At 37.5% G+C, this 23,786-nt stretch overlaps 1 protein-coding gene across 6 annotated transcripts in view; it reads right to left on the bottom strand.

Annotated features, from left to right (window-relative positions):
• The window catches only part of XRCC4 (X-ray repair cross complementing 4), a 188,131-nt gene that overhangs the window by 78,985 nt on the left and 85,360 nt on the right, over positions 1-23,786 (bottom strand). For 5 of the 6 annotated variants that reach the window (XM_065046459.1, XM_065046463.1, XM_065046462.1 and 2 more), the window contains 2 exons: positions 20,079-20,231; positions 19,306-19,409 (listed from right to left, as the gene is read on the bottom strand). In XM_065046459.1, coding sequence (XP_064902531.1) covers positions 19,306-19,409; positions 20,079-20,231 — 257 coding nt within the window. Of the gene's footprint in view, positions 1-15,988; positions 18,530-19,305; positions 19,410-20,078; positions 20,232-23,786 lie in introns of those variants that run through there. The other variant, XM_065046464.1, reaches the window with a different exon arrangement.

The raw sequence follows: 23,786 nt of genomic DNA, 5'->3' as shown, positions 1-23,786 counted from the left end.
TCTATAAGCAGAAAACATTGTATTATTTGATTTTTGACACTTGCCAAGAAAAAAAATAAAAAGAAGTGTACAACAGAGAGTTCTGGTATCACGTTTTCTCACATTACAGGCTATATCTTACAAGCACTCCAGCTATTCTATATAGTAGTATATTTGACAACTTCATCCTTAATGTTGATATTATTTAATGTTGGAATTTTTGCCTTTAACTATTATTGTTTTAAACCATCATAATACTTATCTAAAAAGGCGTTTGAGAACCTATAGTTTTCTTTTATCAGAATGGATCAATCATTATTACAGTGGCGTAGCTGACTTAAGAAAAAAGAAAAATGAACTTAAAATCACACAAAGTTCCAAATCAGACATTTACAAAAATGTTTTCTGTCCTTCTCTGCTCAAGTTTAAGCAGGGAAGTATTCACAGTACTGTCCTCAGTGCCACGGTTGCTGGTACTGACTGTTATTTTGGCAGCATGCCTCCCAGGAAGACCAGCTCTGATTAGACCACTCATGGAGGAGATTACTACGCAGAAGAGTCATAAAGTCAGAATAAAGTACAAAAAGCAGAGAAAAACACATCTAATCTTTGCCCATGTATACCCTGTTGTGCACAACACCCTCTTTGTTGATCAACAAAAAACACATTAAAACATCCAGGACTGGGCACAAAATACTAATGTGAATAACGGCTGTTAGGATGACTAACACTTTTATTACATATTCATAATTGAACGCTTTGGCCAAAAACTGAGCCAAAATAAGCCAGAGTAGCTTCTCTGAAAGTTAATGGAACTATAATGAATTACACCAATTGAGAATTCAGAGTATTATTCTGGGATAGCTTGCTGGTGAAACACACAAAACAAAGCAGAAGACTAATATCACGCTGTGCATGAACACAGACATTTTAAATTGTATTTCCTGAATAGACAACTGAATAATGTCACTACCTGAGGAACACCTAGAATCTGGTTGTTTTTTTTTTTTTTTTGGTAGTAAAAGATGTACACAGTAATTTTGTACTGGTTTTTTGTTTGTTTAATATACAAAAGGGCTTACAGTTGATTCCCCATTTATTTCCCCACAAGCTCTGAATCACCACGGAAAAAAGCATCACCGTGACTATTCTGTAAGAAATTCGGTTTTAACTCCTTAACACACCACACCTATTCTGGAATATGAAATTCCATGCGACACAGTAAATCTTTCCCAACCTTGGAAAAGTCAAACAGGGTGAGGTGGCCGGAGCAGCATGAGGACGACACTCCTGGAAGCCGCCGCGGCTCCCAGCCCTGCAGCCAGCTGGTCCCTGCGCTGCTGTTACCCCATATGGCCACGTATCGGGGCAGCCGTTTCAGAGCCTCTTGTTTTGGTGGTAAAAAATGGGAAACCCTATGTACCTTCGTGATTTACTCCCACTAGTCTTTACTACAAAAACACCTGTTATTTTCTCTAAAACTCCTTTTTTGCTAATAACAAGAACTGTGTTTACCTTGTTATCCAAGGATATCTAAGGAAAATAAAGCCACTCTCTCTTTACCAGAAACTGCTTTCAGAATCTTTCCTACCATAAATCACCGTGCGAGCTCAGCAGTTCAAAATGCTGCTTTCTCCCAGACAGGGATTTTAAAGTTCCTCAGATACATTCGCAACAAGGGAGTGATTTATTCTGAGATCCGGTCGTGAATTAAATCATCACTGTATTTCTGAATGGCAACAGCAGCAGCATAGATCCAGCCTGAATAACCGGGAGACACGGGCAGTGCAGCTCTGAGACACCAGACGGCTTGGAAGGAAGGGTTTGGTTTTTGTTTTGCCTTCTAGTTTCCTACCCAGACACAGGATACAGATATATGGCACAGGTCAGGGTTACTACACTGCCACCGAGATAAGGGCTGAGACTGACTGAACCAGTGGCTACTGTTAGCAAATGCGTTTTCACGTCTCTCCTGCGCCATTTTCAGTATTTTAGCAAGCCACAGTGAAGAGAATGAAGTGGGGAATATCTTATGTTTACCCAAAAATGGCGCCACTTCTTGCTGTCTGACATCCCACTTCATAGAAATAAAACGAAAGCGCAATTTCATCTATCCTTCACTCCTACTACTCCTTGCTGCAGCAATATGGAACGGCACAGAGTGAAACAGGAACAGTTCCTCCCTTCGAGCTCATTAAAGGTCTAAAAATCCCTTATCTGTACCACTGATTTATCACCTTTTCTCCCACCAGAAGGCAGGAACTGTGGGTTCTCGCCTTGTCCGAAGGCTGAAGTACATCTCCTGCAGACGATGTGGTCTCCCTGTCCCTCCAGCTGAACACAGACTTGCCGACCAACAGTGTCCGGGGGAATTTACCAGCGAGTTACTTTTAGGCAACTTGTGTTGTTCATGCAGAGAAAATTATCAGCAGGCCAGAGACACATCCCTACTAGGGATGTGGCTTTAGAAAACTGTTTGAAGTAATGTATTTTAGCCATAAAATATAAACATCTCCTGAAAGTGCCTGCTTATCTGAATGCTCACGAGAGATCTTCTGTGTCTAAGCCACTTCAAAGAAAAGAGGAAAATTCTCAGAGTTGGCCTTTCTTTGCACATGAAAGTAACATCAATCCCCTAATATCAGCCCAGCCTCACAAGCAAGGCTTACACTGAGGGATGATATACTACCTACGATGGGATGACTGTATTTCTTCTGTCCTTAGTTGTCCTGTCTTGGGGGACAAGCAGGGAAGCAATAAATCAGCTCCAAAGCTTAATGACTGCCTCCTCCAAGGTCCAGTACGAGGTGGACAAGACTGTCCTTCTCTCAGGATGCAGTGGGAGTGATGCTTCTTCCCAAAATAACGTATGACTTTCTGACTATTATGTTCCTAGATTATAAAAATTTAATTATGCTACAAAGCCAATCAGGAAGTTCTCAGACACACAGCTTTTTGATGTCCGCATGCCTAGAAATAAGGTGTTTTACTTTTCACTAGGCATTTCCTGAAACAAGTGTTGTCATCAAGTGAAAAATAAACTGTAAGTAAGCAGTTCAATAGTCTAGAAAGTAATTTAGTTCACTCACACAAATGCATAAATGAAAGGCCAGTTTTGACCTTGCTGATTCTTTATGAAAATGACTGACATCAATCCCATGGTCCAAATATGCTAAGGATGGCTTGAAAACACTTACAGCCCTTAAAAATTCTCAAGCGAGAATCTTCTAATTCCTGCCCTGTTTCACAGGCAAGAGATTCCTGACATGACAGGACTTGTGACAGAGATCTGATTTTGCTCTTGATGTAGTGAATGTCATCAGCCTTAAATAATTGAGGTCAGCGGCTCAGCATAATGGTTAGTTGTGCAACACTTTTCATTTATTTCTTAAAAAAAAAATAAAAATCACTTTATATGCAAGCAGGTGGGAAATCAAAGATTACATTTCCATCATTTATGATCCACCTCCACCTCCGATCAGAGGGAAAAGACAGATGTATTCATGTCACAAGTGCCAAAAATCTTTATTGAGTCCTCGGTGGCCAGAAGCACTTTTTACATCTCCCTGAAAGCTATAAGCCTCAACTGTTTCTTGGAAATATAAACTAGAAATTCCAGAAAGAAAACAGCTCTCTGTTCCCCACTTTGATGAAGAGATAAATCATGCTCAAGCTTCATCTGAAAAAGCTAAGTGCACAACAGGGGCTTATCCCTCCTGGGCACCCGGAAAGGATGTGTATTTAATTTTATTCTGTATCTTGATGGCAACTTGTGCTTGTTTAGTGATTTGTTAATACTCTTAGAGCTTACAAACACTTTGCAGTACACGTTCTTAAATTTCACTGGTTAATGATATGATGTTAAACATGAAGGGGGACATAAAAAACAACAAAGAAAAGTAAAAATAGGGGACATCATATGAAAATAAGTGATGGAACAGTGTAATGATTGAAAATTCATTTAATCTAAAGGTCCATCTGCATTTTACACCTATCAAAAAACTTCCAAGTTTCTTATCTTCTCTGTAACTCAGCGTCAGAACTGGAGCTGCTCTGTCCCTAAGTGTCAGCTCACCTTTCTGCACGGCCTCAGTCCTACCTAGCAAACAGTCTGATACACAAGCTATATTTGTCTAAAGTTATGGTATTTCAACAGCCACAATTACCAAAAAGCTAAGCAGATATTTTCCTAATTTACCATCACCCTTCCCCTGCCATTAAACCAATGGCCAAAGGGATTCATTTAGATCAGCAGTAATGTCACTTCCATTCCTGTACCACTTTCTCAAAAATGGACTATTCACATTTTTTTCTCCTTTCTTCTCTATATAGCCGCAAATCTTTTGACTTTCTCGCATGGAGGGTACTCTTCAGTGCTCTTCCTCCTCTGCTTGTGCAACCTGTTGTACCTCCCATGGCTGTGTAGTTGCTTTGGTTTGCAGTAAGCCAGCTGGCCACTTCAGTAATATTGCTGAAAATCCACCACTTCGATCTTACGTGCTACTCTAAACACAAGCAAGACAAGAGTCTTAACTGATGTAAGTCAGTAGCAATTACCACCCAGTTACCTGAGCATTCAACCAGAGTCCTAAAGTCGACGGTTAAGTCGAGTGCTGTATCCCCAGGATAACTCACCTGTTAACAGTATAAATTTCTTTTAAGGGACAGGGCTAAGCTACGCCAGCGAGCATTTTCTTTTTAAAATCAAAGTAGGTAACAACATTTGAGTTGACCTTTTTACTGAACAGAACTGAAATAAAATCAGACATAATTTACAAGCGGCTTCAACCAGGGGACAAATATTGACATGTTTTTAATCTCCTGCATAAATGCCCATTTCTCACAGAGCAGCCGCACAAACAAGCAGCGGTGTTTTGTAGGGAGGTTTATTAAGCACACCTTGGTACACAGTTTAAAACAAGTGAGCACCGGGAACTGTGACTCAGATTTGCTGTTTTCAAGTGAGGAAATCAGGGAACTTCAGGCAGCCTTCAATCCATCTCCATTAAAGCAAACTGTGTAAGAGACAGACCTTCGCCAAGGAACAAGTAATGAAATGAATGGTCTTAACGCTAATTTGAACCAAGAAGCAGCGCTTGAATAAGCTGCAGACGAAGACTCGTCTTTGGATACAGATGAAAACTGATGCCAAGCAATTAATATAAGTGACATTTCACAGCAAATGGAGAGGCAGGTGATTTTTGCCAAATGAAAGCCCTTATTACTAAGCTTTGTTTAGCACTGGGACTAAAAATAAAATGAACTGTTATATGCTGTGTTGCAATTACACACCAAGAAAAGCAGACAGGTAAAAAATCAAAGCCATTGAAGATATAAAGATTTTTTTTTTTCCTGGATTTTGAGTGATTTAAAAAAAAGTATTGCCCAAGAAAAGTATTTATTACTAAGTATTCTGATCATATTGTACATTCATTTTTTTTCTTTCCCATATCAATACCGTCTTTTTGCAAAACCCAACAAAAAATGCTGCAAACCTTTCACACTTAGAAAACAGAAAATTTAATTAACAAAATATATCTGATGGTTCACAAAATGCAACTGCTTGAGACAAACAGCCTTTCTGTGACAGTTTTCCAAGGTTGCCTGTGGGGTTCTCCACTTTGATTGATCCTTCTTAATGCACGTAGTCTAGCAGTTAGATTCTCTGACATATAATGCTACATACACCGTTGCAAATATGAAGCCATATTTTTTGCTATCTGCTTCATTTACATCGTCCTTAGTGTACAGTGATCAATGATGCAAGAAGTCAGTGTCTCACTTCTGGGGAGTGACCGAGTGTCTTTATAATGTACTTTCTCTCTTCAACTCTTAAGGAAAATAAAGTATTGAAGCTGTCACCTTCATTGAAATCCTGAAAGTCTGGTTTGAATTGAAAGACTGCACATGAAATATTTTGATGCTTTCAGGAGTGATGAGCTATGAGTGAACCATATAGTTAATGATACTGTACCTAAACCTGACCAAGTTTTATGTGTAACTAAAGAAGTTAATGTTTGGTCAGGTGTAATGAAGTCAACTACTTTTGAGTAGTGAACAGACAACAGCTTTATTTTTTGCATTTACATTTTTGCATATTTTCTTATGAATTAATTTAATGTCTTCAGCGAATGCTGCATTCACAAAACATGGAAATGGAAGAACAAAATGTAAATAACCTTAAGCAACCGAGGGTGCCTGGAACACCAACATTACCCTTATGCCAGAGCTCATGGAGGTTACAAACAGGTTAACCCCTTTGTTTCACACAGTGTTTCTCAATTCCTACTCCAAAGCCTTCCGATTGCCTGACTCATACGTTTCCCAGGAAAGGTCTTAAGGAAATTGCTGGCAATCAGATACTCATGACCTGACCCTTCTCTCCCAGGAACCTAAGTAATGAGTATCCTTGTGAGAATTCAACTCATGGCTATAGATTAAAGAGCTATTTTTTTCCGACTAAGACAACAGCTCATAGAACGGCTGATTCCAAACAAGCACTGCTGTTGCCTTATTGAACTGGAGACAGTTGCAGTTTGCAGGGTCAGCAGACGGAAATCTAGGGACAGCACTGTATAAACAGAAACAAAAGTTTGGGCAGGTAAACAGACCTGAAAGATCCAAGGTCTCAGCTGCTGGAGCAGAGCTGAGCTTAGCAGCCTAAGCACTGCTGGAAGGTGTTCTCCTACAAGTTGAGTTTATTTCTCCACTTGAGACAAATAGGTTCCTTACAGAGACAAAAAACAATTTAATGCCATGAGTGGGTTAACTAATGACAAGGCTATAGGCTAAAGAATGTGCATGGTAAGAGGATGATGAGGAAAATGAATGTGGTAGTAAGTATAAAAATTACACAAAATGTTCCTCTGATTTGCAAAAAGGTGAATGAACACCAGTATTTGACTATCAAAAGCATATGTAACAGAGAGTTGTGCAGCATCAGCAGTTTTCTCAAGTAATCTCAGATACGAGTAAGAAAATTTACACCACCATAAACCACTGATGTTGAATGCAGCTTTATATTAAATTTAGTCTCTTCTTATTTGCCTGCATTCCACATTTTTCCTACCCAGTTCTTCCTCTCCAAGTCATATTTACTGTTCTCCCCACTCAGGCCACACTGTTTTCTGAAGATGGCCAAAACTGGCCATGACGACCTGTTCTACAGGAGTTTGAGCATAAAGGATTTGAGATTGTTGGTCTTGCTTAAATCAGTTGCAAATCAGTAATTTTCCAGGCTATTGACTGATTAATTAATGAAAACACATAAGTTACTTTGGTCATTCTTGAAACTTGAAATTACCAGCTATTAGTACAGTTGCCAGTGAAGTGCTTATTTACTTTTGTGCTAAGAAAGTTTAATATTTTTTACTAAATAAAAAATAAACCCTCTTCTCAAATGAAACAAAGGAATGCCCTGGCAGTAAAGTGGGAGGCATAGTAAACTGGTTTTCTGCCATGGACATCAATACTGCAGATTAATTTGATTGGTTGTGTTTTTCAAACAATTGAGGCAGTTATTTGGTTAAGAGAGGCTAAGATATGTCTGTGCGATGACTGGTAATTTTTATTTTTCTATTACATTCTTAATATATTCCAAACCAGTGGTACATACAAACACACAAATGTACCTTTTTTCATTTTTATTATGTTAATTTCAGACCCAAGTGATACCTACACAAAAGGCTAAAATCTGTATTTTAATCCACATTCCTCAAAAAAAGACAGTTAAAAAAGGGCACCCATTTAAATTTATTTTTAGAGATCTGAAAGTAGCACAGATTTCTAGAACAATTGGTACTGAGCATCTCACTGAGTATCCAGATTTCGTTTGTATGAAAGGAGCTGCAGTGTGTCTTTTTACATGCTGACAGAATTGGTAATGAGTTATAAATGATGTATTAATGACAATTTTATAAGCTACAAGGGAAGAAAAGGTTAGCAGCTTGACTAACAGGGATATCTTCTTGGGAAAGGTGAACTACTAAGTTTAAATTTTTGAAAAATACAAAGGAAGACCCAGTGATTTCAGCATGATGATTAGTCCCAGGTGATCAAGATCACACCTACTAATTGCTGTCTCACAGGAATATCAGAAAAAACTGTCACTAGGTAAAAAATTGTGAACTGGAGATGAAAAGTGCAGAAATAGTATCCCATTTCTGATCATGCTTTTATTTAAATCTACCATTTTTAAAGAAAAGTTATGTCTTCAGCTTCTAAGACAGTGGAGGCATATTCAGGATGCACAGACCAATACCATCACTTTATCTGAGCATATAGCTTTTCAGATAGAGACTTTAACTACAGTAAAAATGATCCCATTTTAGAACATATACCACAAAATACTAGAGAGTGGGTTTCACACCTGTCTTCCTGTATATACATATATGAAGCTGTGAACCTCATGAATTGCCATTTTGCTCTTTACAAAGGGTTAGCAGTTGTCACATTATATGCGTCATACCAGAGTAAAATATATAAAATGTATAAACAACTACGTAAATAAAATGTGGCATTTGCAAGCATGAGGAAATACATTCTCTTTTTCAGGTATGTTAAGTTCTAATCTCCATGCCATTCAAACAGCAGAAGATAGAGTTTATGATGCTTTTGATTTGGCATTATATCTTTTGTTCTCTTTAATTCATGCAGTAAGTAAAAAAACACTAGTAAGATGCTGCTGACAGCTCCAGTTTTGAAAATGTCTCTCCTCCATCAGGTCACGTGTGAGTAATCTGTCTTTCAGAGTGTGTAACTCAACATTTGATCTCTTTGAACACAGGTTAATCTGCAAAAAACAGGCAGAATATAGCAAAACATGCCATAAAGACTAAAGTAATAATTAAAGATGTAATCTTTCTATTGTCTCTGAATTATTTTAAACCAATTTTTTCCCTTCTAAGTTTTAAGAATGCCTGATAGTCAACATGAAACCTGCATATGCAATGTATGTGGTGTTATGCAGATTGAGGAAAAGGATCCTGGAGGTGAAACTTTCATCCTAAAGATGAAAAGATCTTCTTAGCTTTCCAGAACCAGGATCAACAAAAAACCGCTTTCCAAGAAATCTGCCATCATGCCAAATGATTTATGTAGAATTTGTGTATCAGAGCTAACATTTAGGATTGCTATTATTTAAAGCAGCTTTTTTCTAATGCAATTTTATCACCTTAGCCTCAATATTTTTTTAGATTGATCTGTGTGCTATTTGAAGAAAAAAAGCTGAAGGACAAAAGGACAAATAGGAGACGGAAATAAGTAAGAAAAGATAGAGTAACATAACACAGAATAGAAGGAGGTCAGAAGTAAAAAAGAAAAACAAAACCAAACAACTTTTACCTCACGGAGCAAAGGGATTTCTCTCTACTTAATCAAAGTACTTTAAAATAATTAAAACAAAATAATATACTTTTCTATTCTTATTTTATATAGTATGAAGATTTTGACATTTCTTTAGATGTGAACTATGTTTTCAATCAAGCATTCACTGGGCCTGAAGAAACAGAAAAGGACCAAGGAAGCAAACCCAAAGAGGGAAAACAACTCTTAAATCTAGCAAGGACCTACCAGACTCACAGTGTGAAGTTTAGTTGAGAAACACAAGGGTACATGCTTTAACCTGGAAAAGTAATAAATCAAGGAAACAACCATAGGTTATAGTGCAATCTTCAGCAACACAGCTTTTAATCAAGATAGGCTGTTTGCTCGAATGAGACACTGTAATACAGTTGGGAAGTAATTAAGATAATTATTACAGAGAGTGTTACCCAGGTGGCCAGAGTAAATGCTCTTCCAGCATTTTGTCAGAGAGAAAGCAACATTCGAAATTCAAAAGGGGAAGATTGTTTATGTGAAAAAGCAAACAAACAAAAATAATTTAAAAAAAACATCAGTGTGCGTAAACAGCAGTGGAAACCTTTGATTACTTGAGTCACTACCAGCCATGATAAAACACACACAGAACAGGAAGATTAAGAAGTGAACCTACAAAATATCCATCTTAAAGTGAGAAGAGCTGTTATAAAATGTGCAACAGCCACAGGTTTCAAGTCATGACAGCGAATTTAGCTTGAATGTGCTGCTCACTGAACACAAGACTCTGGTCTGCAAGAATCTGCAGTATCTGGGCTTTGTTGTTTGCCACTGATATGCAGCCTATTGAACAACTGAGGATAAGGGCTTTTATCCCAATGTTCAGGATTATAGGAACTTGCTATCAGTACCCCTGCAGGAACCATTTTTCTTAAGAACCTCTTTGATGAAAGGATAATTCTTCAGGAGCTGATACTGCTGAACCCAAGATCAACTCTCCTAAAGTACATCCAGATTTCCAAGAGGAAATGAACAAAAATGCATTGTGTTATTTGCATGTGAACTGTTTAAATTGTTTTCAGTATACCGTGAAGTATACTTAAATATTACTGATGTGTTTTCTTCCTCTCTGAATTAGATGTCTATATAAAACCATCCTGACACCAAAAGCAACCACATAGCTTTATAAACATGCACAAAGAAACTACCATAACAAATGCTGTGAACTGAACACAAAAAATTCCTATTATTAGACCTGAACATTATTTACACTAAAAGCAGTTAAACCATAACACTCTCGATGAAGTAAAACATCCTTTAACAAAAGAGAAGGAGGAAAAGAAGGAGGAAAAGAAGGAGGAAAAGAAGGAGGAAAAGAAGGAGGAAAAGAAGGAGGAAAAGAAGGAGGAAAAGAAAGAGGAAAAGAAAGAGGAAAAGAAGGAGGAAAAGGCAAAAAAGAAAAAGTCTCTCTCACTTTTACCTTTCCAAAATAACCCCCAGGAAAAGTAAACGTCTGAGTGTACCTTCTGGTGAACCAATTTATGAACTGCAAATCGAAGAACTGTTTAAAGCAGGTATGTAGCATGAAGTTCATAACAAAACTGTGTGATAGAGTCGTTTCATTGGCAGGTTTGCATAGGTGAAAATAAAGCAGTGTGGTCACTGTACATTGCATTTGTTAATTTCTATGGTCCATAACACGTGTTGAAGTATATTTTGGTATGATAAGAATAATTTTTGCTAGTTATTTTAATTACAACAGATCCCTGGGTACTAAAGAAATACACACAGAATCTATGAGTTAAAAGCACAAGAACAACCAGGAGTGTTAGAATGAGGATTTTGCCAGGCAGGTTATTGATGACTGGCAGAAGTTTCCTATTTACCTGATAAGTAGTTGTTCTTTAACTGTTTGTTGAAGGAGGCTGAAACAGAGCAGGGTTGTTTGTGGCACTGCTCCAGCACCACAATTGCTATAGTTTCACAACCGATGAATTACATTCTCAACCAACGGGTGTTGAAATAGGTCTCCTGTAGTTCATGAAGAAGACAAAAAAAGCAAAGAAAGGGTCCCACTGATCTACTGCCATTTTGCAGATGGTCAAGTTACAGGATTTTGCAAAGGAAACAAGTATCAGAATGTGCATGCTCAGTGCAAAACTGCCTTGACTCACAGAATTTATGTCCAGCTCTGCTCTAATTACAGCCTGTTGGGTACATGTCAAATTGGCGTGAAATATGAGCAAGAACAGAAGGAGGTTCTATATTTCCTTTATGTGTCTCACAGGAACGTGCTGGTACTCTACATAAACACAATGAGGATTTGTTATCTCTGCCTAATGATGCTTAAGACTTTCAGGCTCTCGAGCCATAGCAAAGTACAAATCAATTTGAAGAGAAGTAGAGGGAACATTAGAACTCCAGCAATCTGGGTACAAACATATAGATAGTTTACTTCCTTAGTGCGAACACCTGTTTATTAATAGAATAAGATAAAATTTATAAAGTTACTGCTTCACTAATGAATTGATTTTGATTTTTTTTTTTGAATGTCTGGAACTTTATGTTACTTGTTCCTCGTTACATGGATATATTAAACTCAAAGAAAATATGAAATAACTCCACCTCTGTTCAAAATGTACATTGCTGAACTGTTCAAACCAGCTTTGTTTCTGAGTGGAGAAAAAAACCATGTATTCATGGAACTGCAATAAGCTTGAGATTTCCAGCTTGGACTGGAAACAATTCTAAAATTGGAGCCTTACAATTGAACTTAAATCTGATAGACAGTAAATCTGATGATTTAAACAGAGCTTTAACTACACTCAAAAAAATTTGCAGCTTGTCAAGGAAATCAAGTTCCTTCATACGTAACATTTAGTAATACGTAGATAATACACCAACAAATGTTTTTTTTATTTCATATTAGTCTATGCTGTTACACCTGGCCTGTATTCTGGTCAGTAGGTACTCTACTTTTTTGATCAATCACACAATTTAGTAATCTGCAACACTCTTACCAAAGCATAAATCCATTATTGTTATAATATCACTGTTATTATATAACTTCAGAGAATAAATATTGACCCATTTAGAGTTAACGACAGCCCGTTGCATCACTTTACATACTGAAGTACCTACAATAAAAACGTGTATGCAGAGTTATAAGCAGTTTTGATAATTTTCATAGTAATATTTTAAAGTAATAGCCTACGAACACCTCTTAGTGCAATATTCATAAGAGGATTTCTAAAGGAACATGAAACATATATTGATAGTTGTGCTGCAAATGCATTTTGACCATGGCACCTGGTATAACACAGAGAGAAAGCAGTTTGGCAAATGCAGATGTTTCACAGGCATGAAACTATCAGTCTAAGGGAAGAAAAAAAAATCACTACAAAGTTTCAGGAAAAAAAGGTATCTACAGCTTTAAGGGAAAGAGAAATGAGATTATACCTTGACATGAACCATTTCCAGCTATAGCTTGAAAAAAAAATAAAATAATAATTTAAGCCTGAAGTCAATTAAAATGACCAAGTTCTAAAACAGATTAAAATAGGCTTTAAAAGAGAAGCTTTCACAGATTGAACTTTAACTTCACAGCACATTTGGGTGCTGTTATAATAGGAATTTTTTTTAAATAACTTTGATCAAAGCCTGTTAATCACCAGCATCAAGCCATCCATTTGGACTACACAAGAGAACTAATTAAATTCAAAGGGCCATAGCCTTCTGAAGGCACATTGTGCAATCCCCAAGGCAGGAGCTTGAACGAAGGGGAGGAGAACATTTGCACAGCAAAACAGTGGTAAATGGCAAGGTGTTTGCTCTTTATTTTGGGCATAATAGCAAACTTATTATAACCAATTTTGCATCTGTCTTCATCATCAAAGGCGTGGAAAAGTCTGAGTGTTGAAAGTCTGAGGATTCCCTTCATATGGAATATTTCCATACAAGTAGCAAGAAACATAGAACATAAAATCCCATTTCATAGGAAAGATAATGAGATCTTTCCTTACCTCAAGGAGTAATAACTTTTACTGATTTCCATGTGAAATATGATTAAAGAAGTCATGGGCAACAGAAAATAAAAGAAAGAGAAAGCAAGCTGGCTAGAAATTGGTGCCCAGTAGCCTTCTTTTGTCTACAGGCAGCCACATATAATAGCATTATGACTGAAAATAACAATACCAAATTGTAAAATAATTTCTTCCATTGCTTATCTCCCATCTCCTATATTACTTTTCACATCTATTATAGATTTCAGTATCTAACATCTTTCCTTGCAGTTTCATCATATACCTTGGAAGAGGAACAACCTTCTCTGTTCTTCTTCCAAATACTGTGAAGAGGGAAACTATTACCCTTCATCTGCCTTTCATGCTCCTGGGAGGAAGCACAAGGGGCAAATATTCACTCAGTCCTTACTGCTGTTTTAAAAGGTTCCTGATATATGGACCATGAAAGTACTTTTCAGTAAATAAAATGGTTTCATTTGTATGACAGAGACATGATTGTGAATCATGACATCAAGTGATGTTTTCTCCATCTGATAACCTTACTGTCATTTTAGACCCTTTAGGAGGAAGGGCTCAATAACCAGAGTAAATAGCAACCATAACATTTAGCATGGAGCAGCAGAAAGAGGGATCAATAAAGAGCTGGGTTGTGTTCTGCATTGTCCTTAATTAGAATAAGGGTTTCTGCATTCTAAAATTACAGAAACTTCTTGCATCAGTGTGGTGGTCTCATGCTGAGTCAGCAAGTCAACCTTGAGGATTAAGAGAAATACAGATTGGCAATTTGCAGCCTTGTTTTTTTTGAGAGGTGGGGAACAACAACAAAAAATACAACCAAACGAAAACATTACAGTCTTATTCCAATCAACACCTCTCCGCAATCTTTTCAAGCCTGCTACAGGTGCTTCTCACCTCTGCACGTCTATCATGTTTTCTACTGCCACAAAACCTAACGGTCCCAACCAAATATGATGACTCTAAAAATGCGAGACACCAATCAAGCTAAATAAAACGTCAGATATTTGATTAAAGAGCTAAAGTGCAAGACTAGACAGAATGTGCAAGGGAGGATTCAAACAGCGGGACAGCACATCAGCCGTCTCAATTATGAGGCACCTGTGAAGTTGCTGGAACTTCGCTGACGTATCACTATTTAAAGCAAAAACTGTATCTCGTTTTGGAGGCTTGGCTAGAATCTTACCAACTCTGGAGTAAAACACATAATAAAACAAACCAAAACAACCTCTCCCTGCTCCCAAGAAACATTCATACCCCCCAGTCACGAAGAACTACTTAACAATAGGAGAATGTCCTTCCTGTCCTCCCTCCAGAGCAGCACCTCTCAAACAAGAGCTCATGTGCATCACTTATAGCTGCTGGAAGTGAATTTATTAAACTGCAATGAAAAAGAAAGTTGCATGCCTTTTTCAATCCCACATTCACAATCGTAACCAATATGTCAAATAAATTTCACCTGTGCTCACAGGGGCTATACAACAAACCTGTCGTATAGAAAGACCTACAGTAATATTTATAAAAGTTGTACTAATTCCTAAAATTTGTACTTTTCAGCTGTTTGCCTGAGTGCTTTACACTAAAATATCTACTAATTCAATTTTAATTTGTTCTCTTACAATACAAAGCATTAACTAAATCAGCATTTAGATTAGAGAGAAAACCTACCACATTACAGTTGATTTTGGCTTTAAGCTATGGAGTAGAAACTGCTGTTAAAAAGCAAACCATAAATCATATGTACAAATGGTATTCTAAGTGACAAAACCCTAAACTTTTTGGTCAACTTTTAGGTTATAGTTTAATGGCTATTGTAGGAAAAAGGCCTCTACACAAAACTTATCTGAAGCTGAAGAAATAAATGTAACCACCTGCTCTGCAAATGTTGAAAACCTACCTGCTAGCCTTACTAAGAATCCATGCACGAGTAAACCTATTTTTACGGAAGACATAAGAAATGGTTTTATTCTGTGATTCTTCTGCTGTTGTTGAGGAAAAGCTGTCAAAGTAACAGCTGCTTGCAATGTCAAGCATACGATAGGTTGAGTAACTCTTCAAAGTTCACGCTTATCTGAACAAGATCCTGTCTTTCTATTAAAGGCATGCCACTATGATTTCAGTGCTGGAAGTGATGGACAGAACACATCATAACCCACTTTAAACTGTTCCAACAGTTAATTATCCTGTCAGGAATAATATCCCACAATTGTCTCTGTCTAATGCTAAATTCCAGTTATTCAAGCTCATTAAACACTTCTATCTGCTGGACAGAAAGACTACGCACCATCACATCATTTTGTAATGTAGTTTCTCTTAGACCACAAAAACAATGATCACTTAAGATCCTTTGCAGGATTTCATTTAAATCATTTGCTAATCCCCCCATTGTTATCACAACTTTGTTGTCCCCAACTTGCTAACGTTTTTCTTCAAATCTTGATGTCCAAATTTGATACAGCACTGCATCAAAGGGCCAAATCGAGGATTGACTCAAAAGTCCCTTTCACCCTAACATTGTTTATTTAATACTCTTCCTCTCCTCTCCTCTCCTCTCCTCTCCTCTCCTCTCCTCTCCTCTCCTCTCCTCTCCTCTCCTCTCCTCTCCTCTCCTCTCCTCTCCTCTCCTCTCCTCTCCTCTCCTCTCCTCTCCTCTCCTCTCCTTTTTTTCTTTTTCTTTTGTAATCGCTGCTTCAGAGAATTTTCCATATGTTCTTTATTTTCCAAAATATCCTTACACTAGATGGTGGTTCTCTATCAGGTGAGGCAGGTAGCACTGTGAAGTTATAAACCGATAAGAGGTCAGACGGGGAACAACTGACCTAATTTGGGCTAAGACCAAGCTGTTTCCTGCAAGGCCAGGTGGGACGGTGCCACCATGCCAGCATGGGTACAACATGGAGCAGAGCACAGAAGTTGTTTGAGTAGCTCTTGGCTTTGGTAGGTGGATCCATGTGGGGAAGACACCGCCAATACTTGGAGGTACCCACCTTTATGTGGCAGAAGGAACCAGACTAAGCAAAGCCTGAGACACTCTTCGTGTTCTCAAGTGAAGAGGAGCTGTGAAAGGACTGGAAATCGTAGCACTACACTGTGCTAGAATGCAGACATTTGTTTGTAGTTGGTGAATCACAAAATGCAAATTGGTTTATACACATTATCTTCAATTTCACACTCCTCAGATACAAGGATTGATAACTTTCTATTTATATTTTTGAGATAGACATATTACCTCGTTTGAGAATCTGTTTATCCTGTGTTATGTTTATTTCCATGTTCCCATTTCTTCATTAAAACGTGGTGCAGCATGATATGGAAGTCAGTGTATTACTTCACTAATTCATCAGCCAGCTGGTAATCCCATCACAGAAGACATGAGTACCTAGTTTTCAATCTCCAGTTTCTGCACCTTTACAGATACTGGAATTAACCATTCTTATTCTTTTTCTTTATATTTTTATTCATTGAGTCCTGTTCCAATATTTGCATCAGATCAACATCAGGTCGATATCCTCTTCACAGAATGAGCCACTTCACTTACTTTGTCTTTTGGCAAATACTGGCAGCTTTTTGCAAATCCCCTGGTATGCCCTCAGTGCCCCAAAAATTCTAGGAAAATATTGGTAGCTAAGAAAAATTTCCAGGCAGCTTTTTAAACTCTGCAGTTCAACATACCCTGACCAGATAACTTTAAAATTTCTATATTTCACAGCTGCTGTTTCACAACCCCCTTAGCTGCTAGAACAGAAGTACATTATGACACAACTACGTTTAGTCTTGCCCTCTAAACACAAACCAAAAGCACTTAGCGAATAACGCTGCTTTTTCAATTACTATTGACTTTTTTTATCATTGCACAATAACAGCTCCGTATGGTCTCAAGTGACACGAAGACTGGTTTCTGACCTTCTACATCCTGGCATCAGATTCTCTGCCTTGTATATCACATGGCTTTCTTCAGCCACCTCCTGCAGTTCCCACTTTTCATTTATAACAACAAGCATCAGGTTTTTAAATTTTGGACATGCACACATACAAATGGATGCTTAATATGTATATATGTGTCTGTATAGACACCTGCCTTCACTTTCTTTCAAGGCAGTTTCTACATTATGATCTCTCTTGATCGTGGCTTTCATCTCTATATACTAAAACATTCTCAAAAATCCTTCAGTTCTCATTGACTCCTGCATCCTACACAATGACATTACAAATCCAAAAGGAAAATAAATGTAATGTGGGACTAAGAGATAGGAAAACTACAGAGAAACAGAAAAATACCAGATATGTGAATTATCTTTTATGCCTTACAGTCCTTGACACTTGATGCAGCTATGAGCTTCATTATCGTCTCAAGCTACTCACCCCTGAATCTGTCTTCTTCACAGAGACACAGTCTGCTTCAGACCTCTTGTTGCATGTGAAAATCCTAGACCACAATAAGATATTCGCTCCTATCTGTGCTTTTCTATTGTCCATGGAATTAGAAAGCTGTGTACACAGTATCAATTGAGTATCAATTGACCTAAGCGATACTCATTGTGCCGGTTCAAGAATGCCATTACCTTGAAAAACCTGAGTGTGTTATCCAAAGGATTAAGTTTATAGTCTTCATATTATTTGCAAATCTTTCAGTTGAAAGAATTCTGTAGTAATGAGAAAAATCCTGAGTATTGTATCCCTCAAAGGCAAAAGAAAGCACATTTTTGTTTACAACTCAAATAAAAATACAGCTGCTATTGTTTTCTATACCATTTATCAATCCAGTCCCTCGTGATTGCCTTAGTACAGCAGCGGGGTTTGTTTCAATTTTTAAATATATATGTCTGTCTCAAAACTCTTCCTGAGCTAATTAAGTCCCACTGAATCTATGAAAATAATCAACACCTTCCACTTCCCTTGCCTTTTTGCTGAATGTAAACTATTTATCCTCTATATTATCTGAACTGACCAAAAAGCACTTGAAGGCAAGGATTTCTGAACTGAAGAACACAGTACAACACAAAATGGTTTCTTTCCATAATTGCAACTTTCTAGACTTGTCTGAAGCTCTGCCTACTTTCTGTTATATTAGAAAGTCCTCAACAAACAGGCTCATCTGAGTTACAAAGCTGAACACCAGTGGTATTGAGGTCTTGTAGACTTCTGGTTCCCAGCATGCACAGTAAACAGCTGTAACGATTTTTCTTGATTACCTTTACCTATGGTGGAAATAGAAAGCTCCAGTGAGAGAACCCATAGCAAACTTTGCAGACATGAAGGGAAGTGTATAAAAGCTATACAGGCAGTGTCAAAGCAGTTTTAAAATGTGGATAGCATTTGTCTCGCATATTCCTACTTCTTTGCCAAAATTTCTATAACTTTTAGCTACTTCACAGTTAAATATCTTGTATTATAGCATGGGTAATCGCTGTATCCCACACACTTTACAAGTCTCTAGCCCTGGAAAACTAAGTCAAATTAAGTTTCACGAGCACACTCATGAGGCCAAAAATTCACTGAGAAATTAAAATTAATTCTGCTATAAATACATTTTTCTTCCATTTATGGACACAGGTCTTTTTATAGCCATTAGATCGCTCCTCTTTTCCCTTTTTAAACACTATTGAAACTGTCAGGAACTAAATTTTACATTCTAGCAATCACTGCATACACATCATGATTCCTAGAATTTAAAATGGAATTGTTGATGGTTCAGATACTGTTAGACTGTCATTAGTTGTGCAAAGTATGTAATTTGTCATTTTGGAAGAAATGACAGTGCCTTCATTTGTGCAACATGCTTTTAAACTTTCTCTCTCTAATTTGAAAATGCCAGTATTATACTCTGCTTCAAGAAAGATATTTTTTGAGGCTTGCAGGTTGGCTTGTCACAGAGCAATTTGTCAGGTAGTATTTTGTCTTCATTAAGGTTTATTCACAAAAAAGAGATTTGCCTGTCCGTGATATTCCCCAAAGACAATACATTGTGTCTTACCTGACGGTAAAGAGGCCCGTGTTAAATTTTCAGTTTCCTCATCAGTGCTGCCATCATAGTCATTTTCCGTCCCTGTAGCCATCTCAGTGGCAGCTATACTATCCCTAGGGAAAGAAAAGAAAAATAAATTAAAAATAAAATAAAAGAAAAACGAAAAAAGCACGCACATCTTTGCAATCTATTATTCCTGCAAAGAATTTGTAATTATTTCTGCACTTGGAGGCAATGCAAGATGATACAAGTCAACATGAAGTCCCCATGCTGAACAGCTCAGCATATTCATATACAAGGACAGACAATAAAAGGTAAGTTAAGATACAAAAAAGCAGAATAAAAATAGCATAGTGTTGTAGCATTATAAAGATTCATTTTCTCTGGATTATTTTTGAAATCCAAAGTACATAAAAACATTTAGATTTCAATACTTTGTTTCCCAAAGGACAAAAGGAATCAAATAATCCAGGGAGAATGCATGTGAAAGTACGACATATGGAAACGGCAGAGACACATTCGGATTGAAAAATCAACTGCAACAGAAAAAAAAGAGAGGACAGATTCGTTGAATATTTAGTTCTTGGCTACAGCATCCAAAACAATATGCTGCTATTTGCAGTGACACGACAAAGAATCCTCTGCTTTTATGATTAACAGTATTGTTTTGGATAACCAAGTACTTATCCACGAAGAGTTATCATCCACTATTAGAGCCAAAGAAATGGAATCTAAACTAAACTAAAATATGCATCAAGTAACTCAGGAAAATTAGGAAATACCTTGTACATTTGGCATCTGCTGCAGATTCTTTAGCTTCATTCAACAACTTCTGCAAGCTTCTTATCTTTGCCTTCTTTTCATTCAGCACTAAAATAAACCGGTTATAAAGATCTGCCTCCAGTTCTTCTTTCGCTTCCACACATTTTTCCAGCCTACAATGTAAAATTGCTGTTACACTATTTATTTTTAAAATGCTGTGTTTCCTGGAAAAAACATTCTGTAGCAAGGCCAGCCTTCTTATTACAGGAATACCCACACCAATCCATGAACTAGTCCAGCATTGTAGGTCCAAAACAAACCAGAATAAACTTTTTTCTTTCTTTCCCCCCCCCACCCCCCGAAAATTGCAATGAACTTTACTACCAAAAGGGGAAAGTTTCCAAGGGGAAAATTTTCTCTTCCTGCTTTTCTTTTTGGTCAGTTCCTGCACACATGCGTCTGAGACGACTAAAGTTTAAATAGGCAAGTGCTGTTTAGTTTCAATGGTGAATTCACCACAGTGCACATAGCATAGCAGGGTACACATAATGAGATTACAAGCAGATATGATTAAGCTTGACAGGTCCCATAACTGGACCACACAGTCTGACTTGGAATGTACTGGAGGAAGGAAAAGGAAGGGAGAGAGAGAGAAAGGAGGGAGAGAGAAAGGAGGGAGAGAGAAAGGAGGGAGAGAGAAAGGAGGGAGAGGGAGAAAGGGGAGAAAAGGGAGAGAGAGGAAAAGGAGGAAGGGAGGGAAGGGAGGGAGGAGAGGGAAGAGTTAAGAAGCAACTCTACTCCACCATGGCCTGAGATGATGAGCAAATACTTCATGCAGGCAAGACACCTCCAGAAATCTTTCCTTGCCAGGACTCTCAGGGCATGGGGCGACACAGACCTTTGCCGGACCATTTTTACATCAACAGCCTTGCACGTCTGGTTCTGGTTAGCTGGCAAGGTACGGAAACCAGTTCCTGGCAAAGCTCAGCAGGACACGGCAGCAATGCCTGATGGCAACTGTAATCCCTGACAGGTATTCAGACAAATACAATGCTGTTCACTCCAGTGCTGCAGACTCCATTTCAAACTACGCAGACACAGAGCTGAGGTCTTGGTACATTTCCAGCCAACATTGGGGAGATTTTTTTTTCCCCTGAACCAATCACATTTACTTAGTAGAGGGCTAAACACTTATAACATATATAAAAATGTTTTAAACGCTCTTATTTATCATCTCTAAACTAAAATATTATACCATTTTTTAAAGGTTTAATGTGCACCTGTAGGTAGGCTGGTGTCAATACAATCAAGCACAATGGAAATAAACAACAATAGTGATGTATACTGTCTCAAGCAAAGCAAAATGGAATATAAGCAAACATGAGAACAATAAATGAAGTGTCTTGTAGCAAATGAGATCCTATATTTACTTATTGACTTTCATAACTTTTTAGTTCATGGGTTGAGCCACAAACATTTGAAAAGTTGTGTTCATAACAAGCAATTAAATATCTTGATAATATTATTGATAATGGCAACTACAGTATTATAGCAAGTAGTCATAACCTACAAACAATATTGTTTTCAAGAAAGTTCAGGTGGCTTCCTTTGTTATTAAACTCAAATACATAATAGCTTTCTAAAACAGTAATTTATAAGGCAAGACATTTCAACAGACTTCCTATATAAATACTGATTATTTTGTTCATAGTTCAAAACCATATATGATGTAAGAAGGACAACAGAAAATAATCTCATGAAGTATTAAGTCTACTATGCCATGCTTTAGGGATATGCTTGATAGTTGATAAATAATTCATCTAATTTAAATGCAAATAGCAGAACATCATTTCCATATAGATCGCTTCAATAATTCCTAAATGAAAGATCATACGTACTAATCAACTACCAGGAGACTTTCCACCTACAAAAAGAAAGTTAACTGTTTAATGGGCAACAAATTGACAATTCACAAAGAATCATAAACCTTAACACAGGGTCCAGCAGTGCCTTGACCAGCTTACGGAAGGAGGGTAAGGACAGTAATTGCTGCCCACTTATCAAGTAGAATTCAGCCCTTAAAACATGGATTTTTTTAAAAAATAGCTGTTGGGTAAATTGCCATTTACATGCTTGAAACTAAATTTGTCTGTACACATAAAAATAGAAAACAAGGATTTTGTATAAAATATGGTAATTCTGTCTGTATCAAACTCTACAGAAAAGCCCCCTTTCCCACACAGAAAACAATACTAACTAAAGAAAGTGCTTACTACTGTGCTTTTATTTTGCCAATGGACTGGTTAGTGTCAGAGCAGCTGAGGCTGCTTTAGTTACAGTGAGACATTTCACTGATTTGGCCAAAGAGGTGTCATATAAGACATCCACTGATGAAAATCCATATAACTCCAACCTCTCAATGAAGTAAATCTGATGCTGCCTGGACCTTAAGAAGCACAGTACAGGAGCCTATTGCAATACTAGCCAATTTCTTCAGCCCCTGGGGCAAAATATTAGCACATTGAAATATACATACTGATTACATGCATAGATTAGAATATTAACTGTTCCCTGTAGGCAAAATCAATTAGTAGTATGCCATCAGCTAATCGTATATGATTGCTTTCATTTACATGAACACCTTTTTTGATTTTTGTCCTGTTGTTTAAAGTAATCCATATATAAATACATTCTCCAGACACGACATTAATTTCACATAACATTCAATTAGTGTAAAACAGTATTACACTAATGTTATATTTGCAAGTTAAAAAATGGAAGAGTAAAAAGCCCGAGTCCTTGGCTGCTTGGGAATAGGGATGCATTAATTATGCAGAATGTATGTGTGTGGGGGGTGGCTCTGGATGAAGCTCTGCAGAGCCTTTAGGATTCACTCAGCCATGCATCACCTGAATTACGTGACCACTAAGGAAAGCTGGCTCCAATACCTCGTCAGTCACAAACACAACCTTGCACTGCAATCCGTCACATGCTTGTGATTTGTCTCAGTAAAACACCATCTCCCCAGGCCAAATAAAGCAGCAAGCTCTCCTCAAATACAGCTTTCAAGTACAATGAAAATAAACGGAAGTTAATGGCTAGAGTGATGTGTGTCTTATTTGCATGTGCTTTCCAGTTTCTATACTCTTAGATCTCTCTGTTATTTAAGTGCAATGCTTTTAATGTGCCAGACATGCCCAAACTGAGGGCCATCCATAGCTTGCACGGCCTACAGAAAGCAGCTACTATTAGGAATGGTTATGATTAGTAACTGAGAAAATAAGGTAACTGTCCATTTCTTAAGTGCTGCCCAAACGTAGAGCAATCACACATGCTCACAGAGGTTAACGTGAACTGTGGAACTGAGCGGCACTTATATGTTTTCCATGTTCCAGTACTATAAAGAAAAAATTCAACTTCTCTGCTGTTTATTCTTGTTCTCAGTGCTCTGAGATAATTACTGGCCTTGCAGAAGGATCTATTATATTTCAGATTCACCCTTCCCCCAACATTGGCAATGGTATTGAATCTTGATAAGCTAATGCTGAAGAAACAGTTTCAAGCACCAAACTACCTAGCCTGCATTTTTATAAGCTGTTTGTGGTTTAAATATCCTGTCACTACAGTTGACCACAACATAAATTAGCTGTTATTTTGATTTTGGCGTTTCTACACTGATTTTAGATGTTTGATACAAAATACATGCCACACCCATATCAGAAATTTAA

This window comes from Columba livia, chromosome Z, assembly GCF_036013475.1.
Source record: "Columba livia isolate bColLiv1 breed racing homer chromosome Z, bColLiv1.pat.W.v2, whole genome shotgun sequence".
In the NCBI taxonomy this organism is placed as follows: Eukaryota; Metazoa; Chordata; class Aves; order Columbiformes; family Columbidae; genus Columba; species Columba livia.
This window is presented reverse-complemented; position numbering and strand designations above follow the sequence as displayed.